Source organism: Aspergillus welwitschiae, assembly GCF_003344945.1.
Source record: "Aspergillus welwitschiae strain CBS 139.54b unplaced genomic scaffold BDQ94scaffold_20, whole genome shotgun sequence".
NCBI lineage: Eukaryota > Fungi > Ascomycota > Eurotiomycetes > Eurotiales > Aspergillaceae > Aspergillus > Aspergillus welwitschiae.
This window is the reverse complement of record NW_020798714.1, coordinates 396,467-411,650: the sequence shown is the minus strand read 5'-3', so window position 1 is coordinate 411,650 and position 15,184 is coordinate 396,467. Positions and strand designations below refer to the sequence as shown.

At 51.4% G+C, this 15,184-nt stretch overlaps 6 protein-coding genes across 6 annotated transcripts; 1 reads left to right on the top strand and 5 right to left on the bottom strand.

Moving 5' to 3' along the window:
• Nucleotides 1–5: 5 nt before the first annotated feature.
• On the bottom strand, nt 6–2,583 carry BDQ94DRAFT_179954 (peptidase family M20/M25/M40 protein; the record flags this gene model as incomplete). The annotated part of the gene is made up of 1 exon (XM_026773516.1): nt 6–2,583. Exon 1 carries the CDS (start codon nt 2,421–2,423, stop codon nt 6–8), a length of 2,418 nt encoding a protein of 805 aa, XP_026625223.1. The 5' UTR covers nt 2,424–2,583.
• Nucleotides 2,584–3,115: 532 nt separating this feature from the next.
• BDQ94DRAFT_50705 (uncharacterized protein) lies at nt 3,116–3,824 on the bottom strand. The gene is made up of 3 exons (XM_026775933.1): nt 3,642–3,824; nt 3,363–3,529; nt 3,116–3,289 (listed from the first exon to the last, which is right to left on the bottom strand). The coding sequence occupies exons 1-2, from the start codon at nt 3,781–3,783 to the stop codon at nt 3,390–3,392; spliced, it is 282 nt and encodes a 93-aa protein (XP_026625222.1). The 5' UTR covers nt 3,784–3,824; the 3' UTR covers nt 3,116–3,289; nt 3,363–3,389.
• A 144-nt stretch (nt 3,825–3,968) lies between these two features.
• Nucleotides 3,969–4,930, bottom strand: BDQ94DRAFT_145610 (4a-hydroxytetrahydrobiopterin dehydratase). The gene is made up of 3 exons (XM_026766671.1): nt 4,516–4,930; nt 4,354–4,416; nt 3,969–4,269 (listed from the first exon to the last, which is right to left on the bottom strand). Exons 1-3 carry the CDS (start codon nt 4,888–4,890, stop codon nt 4,114–4,116), a joined length of 594 nt encoding a protein of 197 aa, XP_026625221.1. The 5' UTR covers nt 4,891–4,930; the 3' UTR covers nt 3,969–4,113.
• A 1,372-nt stretch (nt 4,931–6,302) lies between these two features.
• Nucleotides 6,303–8,821, bottom strand: BDQ94DRAFT_50663 (putative MFS multidrug transporter). Its single transcript, XM_026775932.1, has 3 exons — nt 7,033–8,821; nt 6,933–6,977; nt 6,303–6,866 (listed from the first exon to the last, which is right to left on the bottom strand). The coding sequence occupies exons 1-3, from the start codon at nt 8,540–8,542 to the stop codon at nt 6,556–6,558; spliced, it is 1,866 nt and encodes a 621-aa protein (XP_026625220.1). The 5' UTR covers nt 8,543–8,821; the 3' UTR covers nt 6,303–6,555.
• An 873-nt stretch (nt 8,822–9,694) lies between these two features.
• BDQ94DRAFT_171451 (uncharacterized protein) lies at nt 9,695–10,085 on the bottom strand (the record flags this gene model as incomplete). Its single annotated transcript, XM_026771779.1, has 2 exons — nt 9,695–9,895; nt 9,966–10,085. 2 exons carry the CDS (start codon nt 10,083–10,085, stop codon nt 9,695–9,697), a joined length of 321 nt encoding a protein of 106 aa, XP_026625219.1.
• Nucleotides 10,086–11,768: 1,683 nt separating this feature from the next.
• BDQ94DRAFT_171450 (uncharacterized protein) lies at nt 11,769–13,045 on the top strand (the record flags this gene model as incomplete). Its single annotated transcript, XM_026771778.1, has 3 exons — nt 11,769–12,269; nt 12,376–12,781; nt 12,906–13,045. The coding sequence occupies 3 exons, from the start codon at nt 11,769–11,771 to the stop codon at nt 13,043–13,045; spliced, it is 1,047 nt and encodes a 348-aa protein (XP_026625218.1).
• Between the last annotated feature and the right edge of the window lie 2,139 nt (nt 13,046–15,184).

Here is a 15,184-nt window from a genome sequence, read left to right as displayed (position 1 = left end):
ACAGATTAGATCTGCGGCATTCTGGAATGCCGGGACACGCTCCGACTTTGCATGCCGTGGCCGGCTGGAATTGGAGCGGAACTCTTGCGCTGTTCCCGGATAGTATGTAGCGGGGAAGGCGAGATGCACTGTCGGAGGTCGGCGGGTGCATCACCCCAGTTGGACGATTGTGGGTCGACTGGAGAAGGGATCTTGGGCAGTGGACAGTTGGGGGGTGGTGCAGCTGACGGTCCGATCAGCCCTGGCATACTCTTCCGGCGACCCATGGCCACTGGGGGCAGACGGGTGTTTGGATCTGGTTGGTACATAACAGATCCTCGGGTCCGCTGCTGATCACGACGTGCGTCTGAGCCCACAAGCAACGTGGTATTCGGCCCTCCGCTGACAGCAGTTGTTGGACGCAGGACTTGGGCTGCTGTACTGGGTTGTATGCTTCGAGGCATCCGAGAGAGACGATTGTTTCTGGGATCCGCTATACGCTGATTATCGGCTAGCGAGTCTTGAGAAGTGGAAACGCGCAGTGGTGGTCTCTTAGGTTGACCTGCATGGAGTGGCCACGGCTTCTTCGGTTGCGGCTCTAGCTCTTGCGGTTGTTGCTGCTCCTCGCTGGGCTCCTCCGGTAGGAAGCCGTTCGGAACCTTGCCTGGAGATTGGGGTGGAGAAGGAAATGCAGAAAGAGCAGCAACCGTACTTTTGCTGCTTGCATCCTCCACGGCTGGGGGAGCCTGAGAGACCTGGGGGACCTGAAGTGGACCAAATCGGGCAGTGAATCTCTTGCTGAAAGACGGGACGCTGAAGTTAGGTGCGGGCGGCGAGGTGCTGCGGAGCACTGGATCCGGTTGTGTCGATTGTGCCCGTGGGATCTCAGCAGCCATCTCGGCGGCGGTCTTGATCGTTGATGGCGACGATATGTTCAACGACCGACGCTTCGTTGAGCTTTTGACGCTTGGACTTGCTGTGCCGTCTAAAGATGCTGCTACCATACCACCGTTGGGTGGCGAACTGGGGACACTTGCGCTGGGAATAGACGAGTAGAATCGTCCCGTACCGCTCACAGGAGATGTTATTTCTGTATGTGTGGTGGATATAGAGCCCGAGCGGGATTCTGATGCAGCCGGCATGACTATCGACCGGCGATTGAGAGAGATGTAGGAGCTCCGACGGGATTGGTCGCTAACGCTGACACCTGTGTCCTTGTCTTCCTCAGACACAGACTGTTGAGGTTTCAGTAGCATGGAAAACCGGTTTGGATCTTTGGTCACCATTTGGCGGATACTGGGCTTAGTCTGAAGCTGAGGCTCTTCCCCATCATCGGCTGCCTTTTCCGAAACATACTTCTTGCCCCCTCGTGCTTCGATCTGAGCCCGAACGGCCAAGAGCCAAGAGCTCATATCCTCGGGGTGGTCGAATACAAGAAGGAAGCAACGCTCAAGCCGCCGGGCTGGCGACCTGTGAAACCCGAAGCGAAACCGGGAAGGCTTAGTCGAATCCGTGCCGTCTTCGTCGGTATGCGATACCTGCAGCACCCAATGCTTTCCAGGAATCGCATCGCTAGCAAAGGCTACAGTCCGAGGACCGAGCTGTAACATTTTCTCCGGCAGCCTGTCGTATTTCCCTGAGCCGGAATATTGTAATATATAGCCAGCGGTGGCCAGCACATAGACTTTCTGGGTCCAGTCTGCTTTATTCATGGTCTCGGAGAGGGTGCGCATATGCCGTTTTCTCTCCTTGTCTTCCTTTTTCTTCCGAGCCGCGCCATCCTCCGTCGATTCCCCGTTGGCGGGCTCTTCTTCACGAGCGCCAGCTTTAGCCTTTGATGTGGCATGCATGCGCATGATGGAATCCACCGACATGGCGGGGACTGGAAGAGTGTCATGCTTGATGGCCTGCGGATACGCCTGAAAGAGTGGTGGAGGTTTCCATCCTATATCACCCCCGGCAGGCTTCTCGTTACCTGTTTTCGTACGAGATTTGGACGGAAGCCTAGACTGTTGTGACCCCGTCGTTATCGGCGATGTGGGGAGCGTAGCCGTCGAAACGGTGGTCTTCGGTGTGGCAGCAGCTGTGGGTGATTGAATTACCGGAGCTGCTTCGGTTGCAGGTTGTGTGCTTTGTTGTTGCAACTCATCGATGCCCGTGAGCTTAGCATCGCTGGCTTGCTTTCGGGAAGACTTGTCGCGTCCGAAGATGTTCCGCAGGCTGGACTTGGAAGTTTGACGCTTAACCGGCGTGGCCTGCAATGGGACTCGCTCACCTGCCTCCGCATCACCCTGGTAGTCTGTGGGCCGTGGGCGCTGTGGTCGGCCGGGTGGAACCTCCACCGGACGTGCGGTAGGACGACTGAAGTTGGTTTGTAGAGGGGCCAATCGCTGGCCTCTGCGCTCGCTGACCGATTGTTGAGGGGAGTGAATTTCTAAGGTCATCCTTGGTCAGACCTCCACTGTATGTCCTGAAGGCGGACGTCGGATTTCCTGCGGTCTATTTTGAGATGGTTGAATGGGTATATAGTAAACAAAAATCACGCGCATCAATTGATGGCAGTAGGGTTGGGTATAATTAACGAAGGGAGAGATCGAAGATTGGGGTTACCAATGAGGGTCTCATTGATTGATAAAGAAAGACTAGAGTGCTCGAAAATGAGAAATTTGTCATCGCAAGTTGACGATGCTAATTCAAGCATAGATCATGTCCGACCGTGTAGGGGACAGCAAAACTCGTTTAAAAAGGAGAGACCTCGGATAGATGTGGTGAACTACACCCAGCGTGAATCCTTGGTGGACGGTGAATACGAATTAAACTCGAGATCTTGTCTTGGGGCGTGCGCGACAGGGAGTGACGAAGTGGCCGTGTGGGATCAACAGACAACCAAATCAGGGAAAGCGATTGGGAGTCAGACACACGTCATAGTCGGCAATTGGAGTGTGGAGGCCCGTAGATTATGGATTGCGAAAAGACCCAGGGAGCGAAAGAGAGAAGAGGAATTGAAGAAGAAGTAGTAATGTGTATGAGAGTGATTGTGTGAACGAGAAAAGAGAAGGAGGAGATGGAAGTGTGACAAAGAAAAAACGGACCAACGCGAAACAAGACGAAACAGGCTCCAGGCAGGCCAGCAGCGCAAAGTTTCTGGGATTAAATTAGATTATTGATTGCCCGTCCATAGAACCTGCCCCGTCGGGCCTAGCCAGCGACTAGAGGGCTAGTGGTGATGACAAGCAGATCTGAAACGGTCTGCGCGCGCAAGCGAACCCCCTGAGTGGAGGGGAGGGGGATGAGCTGAGCTGGGGATGGGCTGGAGAGAGAAAGAGGGATCAGTCTGGAGTAGATTCGCACAAAAGATGGATAGTATGTGATGTGAACGCGACCTGCATCTCTCCCGCCACCGAAGTTGATCACCCAACCCAACATATCCACTCCTCCCTCGGGGGAGAGAAACCATAATGAAATTGCAGAGTCAATGTTGATGCCCCTGAACTGAGCCAAACCTTACGGTCCCCACTTTCCGGGCAACGGTTGTCGGTTGATGAGCGAACTAGAGGCCTCAAGAGGGGGGTAGTTCGGTTAGTCGTGTTTGATTTTCTCCGGATGATGAACACATCAATCGCAAACATTGGATGGAGACGGGGGAGGAGAGGAATGCTTACCTGCAGAGTGACAGGACCTCCCTGTCAGATTAGATGTCGGGATAGTTGGTTGGTTGTTTTTTTTTCGTTTCTTCACATCGGGTCGGCATCTGGTTGGATGGCATGACCCGAAGACGGGCAGAGACTGGCGCATTCCAGCCATTTTGCTCAGCTGAAAGTTCGACTAGACTAGCTTGACTGACTGGCTGGATTGATTGTTGAACTACGCCTTTGGGTCTAGTTTGTTTAAGTTATTGTCCACGAGGAACCTAAGCGCTGACTAAGAAGCTCCCCCTCTCTCCTCCGCCCTTGTTTTTGATTGTTTGAAAAATAATACTAATGATGATAATCAATCATGTTGGTCAAATTGGCTGTGGTGGGAATATTCCGCTGGCAAGTCACTAATCAATACTAAACAATCACACTCAATATTAACATGAATCTCCCTCAGCTCCTTACGCCACACAATCCCCATTTTCATCCAACAATGGGATTAGTCTCGACCCGGAGCGCACTTTTTCCCCTGCCCTTGTTCCACCGACCCCATCAGCTCCGCTGCCTCGTCGCAATGCTGCGCCATTTCCAAGTCCTTCTCACTTAAGCCCCGGGGATGGTGGGTAGTCCAGTGGATATCGACCGATCCGATTCTCTAATATGATTCCAAATCAGCCTCAATCATAACCACTTCCTTCCCCCCCCTTTTTTTTCTCTCCCGGTGATGTGTCACACTTACCACAGTCATGGTTGGATGGTGCTTCTTGGTTGAACTCTGCGATGCGACCACGTTGACAAAGCTCTGCAAATAATTCCAGATCCGTCAGATGACCTTGCGCCCGTATCATATCTAACATATCGAAGGGGGGCCAGGAAACAGGGGGGGAGGGGGCCAACATACCACCGCCTTGAAGTACGACTTGAAATAGTACGTCTTCTTCACGCCCTGTCCGTCCTCATCCAAGACCCATCCCTGTTCCTGCAGCGACTGCAATCCCTGGCGCGCCTGTTCGGGGTTGGTCCCCTCAGCAAACTGTGGGTCCGCCATCGTCGAAGCGTGGCGCAAAGCTATCCGATACAAAGGGGCGATTTTGGGGAGGTTGGAAGTGAAGGTGTTGAAGGTCGCCGCAAGACGAGGTTGTCCGAGGCGGTGGGAGGAGGGAGGGATAACGCGAGAAGAGGAGGGTCGTAGATGGTAATTGCGGCGGAAACAGTAACGCTGGAGGCGAGTGACCACCGCTCGGGGCTGCTGAATTGCCCTAGATACGTGGTCCATGCTGAACGGTGGTAGAGAAGGGTCGATCAGACTATTTGCATGCTGGCCGTCGAGTTGTCGCAACAGCAGCTCTCACTAAGCATCGCTCCGCGGCCACCGACCGTCTGGAGCACGTGACCGGGGGTGGCTGCGGACGGGTCGATCTCCCGCGGCAAGCGAATTGGCCTGCATCCGCCGTAGATAGAGTGAGTGAGGACTCTTCGCCACGATACGCTGGTCGATGGCTCCATATTGACCACATGATCTCGAACCCCCCCTGCTTGGTACGTCGATTAGCTCGAGTCAGACTCCTGCTGGCTGTACTGTTCTCTATATTTAGCCGTCGAGCGCAATACAAGCATTTGGTGAGCTATGACATACTAGAGCATACATACCACGAATAAAACTGATTGCAGTGCGGTCATGTCATATAACAACAAGAGTCACAAGAATGTTTTAATCAATGGATATCTCACTTAAAGAAAGCCATTTCTGAGCAACATTGTAGGTAAAGGAGCCATAGAAAGCGTTGAACTCCCTTGAGTCATTCAATAGTGAGAAGCCAACCAATACCCTTACATCCTCGGCAATGCCACCCGAACGACCCATTCGACGGGGCCACCACATCAATTCATTCTAGAAAAACCGGCGAATGTTTCGAAACCCCAGATGGCAAACATGTGATTCCTCAAGGGCCTGTAGATCTCCCGCAGGGGTACCTGCATCAGCAGCCTCCAGAATGCAGAAGGTATCTCATCTTCTTAACGGTGAGAAAGGCAAAGCACACAAGTACCAGTGTCACTCAGGTTATGGTGAGAAATAGTATCGAGCTAGACCAAATCGACATGGGTCGTCAAGCTCAGCCAAGCTTGAAGGAAATATCACCCATGGCTGGCTTTAGAATTTCATCCCTGGGATCGGGGGAGGGTATTCCGAGGCTGCCGAATCCGATGGCCCCGTCCGGATCCAGATGCAAGGTCGGTGTCTCCACATTCCAACCATCGGCATGGCTCGGCCATTGCTTCATCTGTAACCTGATGCTTCCCCCGCCATCCGAGTCTGTTCGGTACTGCTTGACCCGGTTCTCCATGGTTCTGCTCCCGCTTGGTTGCATTGTCTGGTTGCATCCCATTGATGGTTATCTCCATCGAGATCATACGGGACCCGGTGTGGGTTCATAGGCATTTATGCTTCAAGAATCAATTGGTTTCCAATCATGTTTATTTTTTTTTATTGATCGTCCCAAACACCCCATCTGGTATCTCTTCGAGGGTGAGACCGTGAACGGTCGAGCCTGCAAAAGCTCCTTATAGCTAGATGTTCGAGCCAGCCAGAAATGGCCAAAGCTAACCAAGACAACCAAACCAGCAGAAAGCTAACCTAGTACTAGTACACGCTCCAGAAGCAAAGCTAATACGTCCCTCATTATTTTCCAACTGCCAGCGCCTTGCCTCGAACTGAAAATGAATGTCACGCACATACTATTGGGTTTTGTAGGCCCAACCCGTTTCCGGACAAAATATATAAGGGACAAGTCAGTGGATCATAGAGAGAAAAGCAAACAACGTTTATGACCTGCAAAGGCATCGGCCATAATTGGTATCAAAGCTCATTAATCGTCTCAGTGACATCGTAAGAATGTATCCGAGCGTTTCATGTCGCATGCGCGATGATTTCGGCAGAAGTTTAACGAGAAAGGCTGTTTCTTCGCGAGTTGACCCGGGAGTTGACCCGGGAGTTGACATTCGAGGCCGGGCGGGATGCTATGTAACTGCCAGGACGACTTCCGAGCGTGTGACGAATGCGTAGGTTCTGTTGCGAACGCGCAAAGGAATTTGCCCTTGAACCGGAAGGAATCTTAGACAGCCGTCGGCCATGAGTCTGAAGCTCGACTCTTGCGTCCGACAGCTGTTGGGCAAACGGCGATCGCTTGCGAAGTGCTGGTCCGTACCAGTAGATAACGTATACTGCAATGACCAGGAGGAAAGAGATACAGACTGAAGTAAATGCAGTTAGTTTGGAAATCCTTTTGAGTCGTAGAGCATATCGAGGTTATGACTTACATAGAATGGTAGACGCGTATTCCAGGTGGTATTTACCGCCAATGTCTAAAAATCATCCGTTAGAACCCCATAGAATCTATGCCAGTAACAATTTACTCACTTTCAAAGAATGGTGTGGCAGGGATGGTGAGCACACCAGCCAAAAAGTCTCGCGACCATCCGTTGCCGCCCGTTGCAGAAGCCGAGTACGGTCCGTATGCGCAGATCATGTAATCGATAGTGGCCATGTAGATGCTGTAGTTGGCAATACCGACGATGGCAGAGAATACCATGCTCCCAATCCAGTGGACAGGAGGCCCCAAACTGGTCCACGCGAAGCCAATCAAGCCAATGGGCAAGCAGGGGGCTGTATAGAGAAGGAACCAAAGCCGAGACTCGTACTGAGCCCGCTCATCGTCAAACTTCCTGCGTCGCTCCTCAATATTCCTTCTAATGACTGGGATGAAAGCGCCCCATGCAATGAAGTAACCCACGAGGATGGGAAGGAACGACAGTCCTAGCTCCACGGTGCCAAACCCCCACTGGTCGTACACGAGGCTGAACGACTGAATAAACATGAAGATCAGGGCATCACTGAAGCCACTCAGAAGAGACAGAGTGAGGACAATCGGCTCCGTCAAGAACATCTTAAAGGGACGGATCCAGGTGATGAGGACTTCGCGCATCGAAAAACGTTCCCTGAAAGGGACGAGCTCGTTCGGTCCATAGATATTGGGGTCTTCGCCGCTCTGCCTCCGCTTCTTCGCGATACGGTCCATCATGATCGTTGTCCGGGTCTCAGGTACCAGAAGCAAGTGCGCCACCTGCACGAAACCCCCGAATATGAGCTGAATCCAGATGTTCCAGCGCCACGGCAGATATGCTTCCACAAATCCTCCAACGACTGGCCCGATCACGGAGCCACCCACAGAAGAGAATACGACGCAGGCGACAGCATATTGCTGGTCATCTGCTTCCCAAAGATCCGCGATCATACCCAGGGTAACTGAACCACCAGCTGAACTGAGACCTCCAAGAGCACGTCCCACCATGATCGATGCGAAATTGGGGGCGAGAGCAACGGGAAGTTGCCAAATATTCACAAGGAACAGACTGAGCTGTAGGATAGGCTTCCGACCTAGTTCCTCACTCCAGGGAGCCCATAGCTCGCAACCAAAGGCGTAGAGGACCAAGAAAATCATGGCACCACACCGAGCAGCTTGCATGCTGACTCCGAATTCTTCGGATATACCGGTGAGGGCATTCGAGTAGAGACTGGTGTTGAAATTCATTGATGTTTGAACAAGGAAGATGACCGAAATGATCATCCACTTCTTCCAGCTGGGAAAGGCATAGCCGAGTTGGTCGTAGCAGTCTTCCTCAGTCAGCTCAACCTTTTCGGACGCGGCATTCTCTAGTTGGTGTAGAGTAGTTCCAGCGTTAGGGTCTGACGGAAGCGTTTGAGGCTTTTGTTGCTGTTCCAGAGCCTTTTCGGTCGCTGGATCAAGAATGGTGTCGGTCTGAGTAGAAGACGAGGCTTCTGACTCATGAATCTTTTCATGATTACTCATGTCTTTGTCTGGGCGAGAAGCCATGATGCGCACTGTAATATACTGAATTAGTCGCTGCATGGTGTTTGATTCGGAGAAATGTAGACTGTGAGAATAGTGGGAAAAGAAAGCAAAGCATGAAGTGCAGAGATGCTTGTAATTTCACGCCATCATGCAACAGTCACATTGGTGTATGAATAGCGTGTACTTACAGCCGACCCAGACTAGACAAAGATAGAGAAGACCAGGCAATTAATGCGAGCAAGTGAGAATGGCAATAGCAAATCACTGGACGGGAGAAGGGAAGGAAGGAACACTGAGAGGTTCTTGTTAGGGGAGGACTGGGAATTCAGTATAGGAAGGAAGGAGAAGAAAGAAAGAAAGCAGGTGAGGGTGAAGAGGGAGGAAGAAGTAGAAGTAATCACAAGCAGTAGATGACGGTAGATTGGGTTAGGCCAGAAAGGGAAAGAGCGCAGGAGGACTGGAGAAAGAGATCAGGCCTACCTGGGACTAGTATCAAAACTACTTTTTCAGGCAAGTACCCCAGAAAAGGCAACCGCGACGGGGTTCTCTCACGGTACTTATATCCAAGCAACCAGTCGTATCAGGGGAAGAAGTGGGTGATGTTACCGCAACACCCATGGATCGCACGGGCAGCACTGCAGGAATGACTCTGCTTTATATCAATCCACCAGTTTTCTCTCCTCCCCCCAATGAGAGCTGGCGATTGTACATTAAGAGTTCAGACGGTCCAGGCGTCTCCGATGACTCGGGGCATGGGGACTTAGTTCACTTTGACCTTTCATTTCCAATTTACACTTTTTGTTTTGTTCTTGCTGCAACATCAGCCTTCTGCCCCTTTCTACTTTGCCACTCACCATTATTAAGCCCCTACTCTCTGTGGCTTGTAATAATGATGAGAGCACTCGCATGAATTCTTGACAGGACTGGCATAACTCAAAATTAAGGGAGAGTGGATGCATATTTCCCGGATGGGTTGTTGGGTATCGGTTGTCTTTGGCCAAGCAGCCGGCCGCACACGGTTAGGGCCGAATGATGATGCATTTGGCCTGCCGAATCAGGACCGGCGTGGTAGGTACTACATACCACCTAAACCAGACTCCGAAGAAGCCCACTTGCCACGCTGACAACGGCCAGTCATCTTCCGGGTAGGTCTGGGGCGATGCTGATGGACGGATCCATCGTGCTTAACTCCGTCCTTAACATCATTCCTTAATCACTCATCGCCTGACCCTTGGGGGAAACCGGGTTGAGTTCCCAGAGCCAGGAGTGGTCGGCGCGACCACCACGGCTTCCCCACTTCGGTGGTCGTCGATATTCATTACTGCCACTGGAGCCGTTCTGGGCCGACAAGACGGTCTCAAGAATGCCCGCTTCGGGGAAGCCTGCCACGACACGGGTGCGGGAGGACTTCTTCCTACGGTGAGAGATGGCGAGTTATGTTGAGGATACTGCAATTTAGACTTTGTGCGCCAGTCTCTACGTTAAATGAAGAAAACGCCCTGGACAGGCCGAAACGGGTCCAGCCTGTCAATAATGCGGGCGCAAAAAGTGTGCCCACGCAAGGGGCCGGGGACTCCAGGTGGCCACGAGCGCTGTACATGACTGCGTGGTCTCCCGAGCGGATGGGTCATGAAAGCTGACAACCATGATACCGAGCAGAAAAAAACAAGAGATATACACTAAATACTGCTAGTGTTCCTGTCCGGGTTTTGTAGTCCGGGGGGGAGGGTGGGCTGCAAGAACAGGAAGCCACAGCATTGGTCTGTGTTCCGCGCATTTTAGGCGGTTTCCATGTTGGACCCATAATTCCACTTCGCATTTCCCACGGGGTTGGATTAGCTGGTCTCGGGGTAGCCGGGGGTGACGTCAAGCCTCCTCTGACCAAGACGATCGGCGCCCCCAATGCTTTTTTTTTTTTTTTCTTCTTTCTCACGTATTACAAGTGTGTCATCGGCTTATTCGAATCCTGGGGTTTTGTGTTCCTCCACTACCGTCATTGACTGTTCCAATGGACATCTATGTGGTCATGCTCATGTATCTGAACATGGAGGGAAAGGCAAGTAGTAAGTTAATGACCACGCTGGCCCCTGCTTTCCAGAACGCTGTATCGAAACCTGTCGCCGATCGAGCGCCATCACATATGCCAAGCGGTACTGCACAGGGTTTTTCAGCAAACCTCAAAACTCCCACCAGTCCTACTGACATACAAACAAATCACGATGACTACTCCGCCACCAACAGGGTTGAACCCCCGCTATCACAAAAATGAATGGATTGACCCCTGGCCATCTAGGTGGAGATGGCGAAGTCAACTTCGATGAAGGTACTAGACATTTCGGTAATCTGTACCGATTTGGAGCACAACCAACCAGTAGGCTGTTGTTTACAGCTGCTACGTAAAATTTTCTGTCAAACCAGGAATGTTAAAGGATTCCCACCTGGTCAGCCAGGAAGCAGTAGCACCCCTCTAGTAGGTCCGAAATTCGGGACATGGGGTACTGCTATACCAAGAGCCCAGCACCGAGGCCATTTCATCCTGGTGGCTTCTGTGTGGTCGGGTAGTGCCGCCATCCCACTCTCAAGGTTGGTTAAGACTTGACGCCAAGATGGTGTGGCGGACGATCCCCTGGTAAGCAGGCAAAATCGACTGTTGAGTGTAGAAAGTACTGCCCGGCAAGTCGGGTTCTCTCTGCAGGGACGTTCAAGTCCCAGCAAGCATTCCTCAGGAAGGGGGCAACAGAATGTTCGATTGCATTGTGCTGCGATATCACTTAGGCTTTTTATCCACTGTCAACCACTGAGAAAATTCCCCGAAACATTCAGATCGATCTGTTCACGTGCGTGGGGGTTGAAGTGGTATTCGGGAGATGACCGAAAGCCGGACCGGCTTTGCAACACCGTTTCCAGGGAAGAAGCGACTCCAGTCTTTCCCCAGGCCAGACCGATTTGGTGCCGGATCCAGTATCTCGTGAACTAGACCGAATCTAGGCATCCCGTGACCATCGACCCGTCAGCAAAGCGTCAGTCTGACTTGAACACTTTGATGTTGACCGCCTTCAGTTGCAGGAATGCGGCACGCCGGCTCCAGCTCTGCAATCCACTGCAACCAAACCCATTGTTTGAACCAACCGGCCCGTGGCAGCAAGTGGTCGCAGACAGACACACTGTTCAGATAACGGTTCTTGACAGAAAGTGGTGGTTTGAGCTATTCAGTTGGACCTCTCTCATCAACAGACCCACTGTTATCCATTGGCCGGCCCCCTTTAACCTGCCCCCATCAGTCATGTCGCCCGATATCAACTCTCTGTCCCCGACCTGGTCCACTGCCTCTTCCCCGCGTCAACGTCGGCTGCCCCCGACTTTATCCGATAACTTATCGTCGCAGCATACCCAGCCAGACTTTCCTTCTGCAGCCCTGCCCAACATGAATAACGGTTCATCAAATAACCATAGCAACATCATAGCCACCGATCTGCCTCATCGGCCCTCTCATAGTCACCGCTCCAGCATGTCAGGATCGGAACGCCGTCGGTCCCGTACCGGTTCCAGTTCAATCCTGAACAATGGCCATACCAACGCTAGTGACTCGGCCCCCGGGGAACCGACCACAACCCCCCACGACCACCACCGGTCTTCCTTTGGCCATAACGGGCTTCGCACCTCCAGTCCGCTCAGTAATGTCGGGGGAAACCCGACCGTTGCCACCGGGGACCCGCATCATCAACGTGCACCGTCCCTGGGGGAGCTCCATCAGGAACTAGAACAAGAACAAGAAGCACAAGTGGTATGATCCAACTATTGTTTGTGCCACTATTCGCCGCATTCTTCGTTGCTATCGCACCACCATGAGTAAGAGGAAACCACTAACCACGATCCTTGCAAATGGCTAGAACCGTCTTTTACACATGATCCGAAGCCAGCAAGCTCAGCTGCAGCACCTTCAACAGCAACAGCAACACTCACAGGCCGTGGTGGATGACTCTGGTCCTGCTGCGGAACGGCTGACCCCATTCCCCCCAATTCCCCCGCTCCCCACAACCAGCAGTCGGGCGTCAAACCAATTGCCTTCCTCCTTGTCCAGCCGGCGACCCTCCCGCCCGTCTAGTCAAGCCGCTTCACCCAATCTCCGACCGCTGGCCGAGCCGTCGTGCGGGTCAGAGGGTCCGGATTGGAGTGCAGGCCCCGGTGAGAGCCCAGCGCGGCGGGGAAGCAGGGATGAGAGCGCATTTTACCAGGCGGAGGCAGCGATGCTGACGCGCGAAAATCAAATGCTCCGACAGCGAATCCGCGATTTAGGTGCGCAATTTCCCTTCCCACCTCCTTCATTACTATTCTTCATATCCTTTTCCTCCCCTATTACTGAGGCGCACGGAGCCTCAAAAGAAGCCTCTACTTAGAGTTTTGCGCTGACGGCGTATAGAACGCCAAGTTAGTGAGCTGACCTCTGGTGCCCGATCCAGCGAGATCCCTGCGGCACCTACCGCACAAGGAACCGAGGCCGTAGATCACCCAGCGTCCGCAGGAGTGGGATCGGCGAACGAGTCGTCAGACAAGACCTGATTGACCAAGAGCCACATGGGAGGCTTTTTATTCCTAACACTTTGTATCTGTGAATTACGGAGTGCATTCGTCCCGATCAGCAGTGATCAGCATGTTCTTGTGATGGATGAAAAAGCCACGTTCGGTATCTGAGCGGGAGTTCATGCGCAGCAAAATGAAATATACCTCCACGATGCTTGTCTGCGCATGATCATTAAACATGTCTACATATTGTTGTAGTGGCTGTGCGGTGGGCATATGATTTTTCGAAACATCAACTCCCGTAATTAGCCGCGTGTACTCAGGCCCCCGATGTGTGGGGTACATACATGTCCACTAAGTGATGAGTTGCAGGGGAAGTGAAAAGAATGCGTGACCACCCCCAGCTTGCCCAATGAAGACAGACGATCTTTTTGTCCTATGTACGGAGTACAGTCACATAGTACATACATTAGTGCATACGTTGGAAGTCATCTCCATCTCCACGGGGGCCCGCCACGCGGTCTTTTCCCTTGCTCGAAAGTCAAATGTCATAATTAAGTTACTAAGTTGTTGACACTGAGCGCGGTTTTAAAGTTTCCCCCCTAGCATTTAGTTAATGCTAAAGCTTACTTAGCATACATACACCGGTTACTCAACGAGGAAATTCCACGAGGGCGGTGCGGTGCTGTCTATCTTTCCTTTTTTCTGTCTTGGTACTCCAACTGAAAGAGTGGATTATTATAAATTTGTATTGAAATGTCATTGTATTTTTGGATAGAATATACCGGGGAAAAGTTTATTTGGTAAATGTAAGATGCGGGGGTTTATGTGGTAGTTGGGGTTGCTAACTGGAATGGAACTGAAGTGAAAACTAGGGTCGTGGATATTGTACAATGACGATAGATAGATTTCTTTGGTTTGCGCAGTCGCTGATGGTTGATTACTAGTAACTGTGCGATAGATAGCGAGTACTAGAGCCACTTTGAATCCAAGAGGAACTCATTACTAACAAAACTGAGAATGTGATAAATCATGGACGTAAATTTAGTTCGGATCTTGTAATTATGCGATCCCTCAGTGTTGAGTATTGCTAGACTTCCAGACTATTTATGCCAGATAATTCAAAATAATGAACTCCTACTCATGGATCTCTTGGAACCCTTCGTTACTATAAGAACTAGATTTGTATTGTCTCATACCTCACACCTGACTCTTCCTCGTATGTGAAAGACATAAACTCAATCAAATCCGGTGCAGGATTCTATCCTCGACGACCAACAGGTAACCAAGCGAGCCTAATGTGCAATAACAGCTTTTTCTCAGGGTCGTTCATGTTGTGTTTTGTAGCTTTTCTATACGATCGCTCGAATGAGACGTTGATGAAGGAGCAGCCTAGCGGGATTGTTCTTCGAGGTATCACCAAGGGAAGTTCTATCTCGTGGAACATATCTTATTTGATTTCGATGAAATCTGGTTCCTGAACTAGTAGCTTAGATTTCTGAAACTTTGTAGTTCGGGTCATTGTTGGTATGAATTGGTCTGGTGCATTGACAAAATTCGTATGGCCCGTGGAATGGGTGAAATCCGTCCCGTTGTTTGTTCATAGTCCAGTTGGATCAGGTAGCCCTTAATAGAGTCGAATTCCCTACATTGTTCGGTTCCACCCATCACACTTTCAGTTCTATGTGGGGTGTCCTTTCCCAGAACGGCCCACACATCTCTGATGCAGAGCAACCGACAGATCAGACTGACGAGGATGATCATGGTCGTTATATCATGCAGTGGGAGCATGACAGCAAAAGGGTTAGCTAGTAGTGGCATATTTCCTGCCACCCGGCCAGTCGAGTGGAACAGGAAGGTCTCAGTATTTATTCCCTTTCCTTAAGGAGATCGACTGTTTATATAATGCACATCTCTGGCCAAGTGCATAGGTGGGGAAGTAGTAGATCTCCGGCTGATTCTTGATCGCTCCGCTTTCTATCGCACCCTGCACAGTTGATGCTCATGTATCTCCTATATCCTGGTATGGCGTTCGTGTTATAAGTATCAGCGATGTCTCATACCAGCCGTAGTTGCTGTAGCCACCTTAGTATCCCAATGGGACGAGAGTTCCTTGTGCTCAGCTGCGAAATCTGGTCAAGAAAGTAGAAGGAAACAGCTTGTAAGTTGTGCGCATGG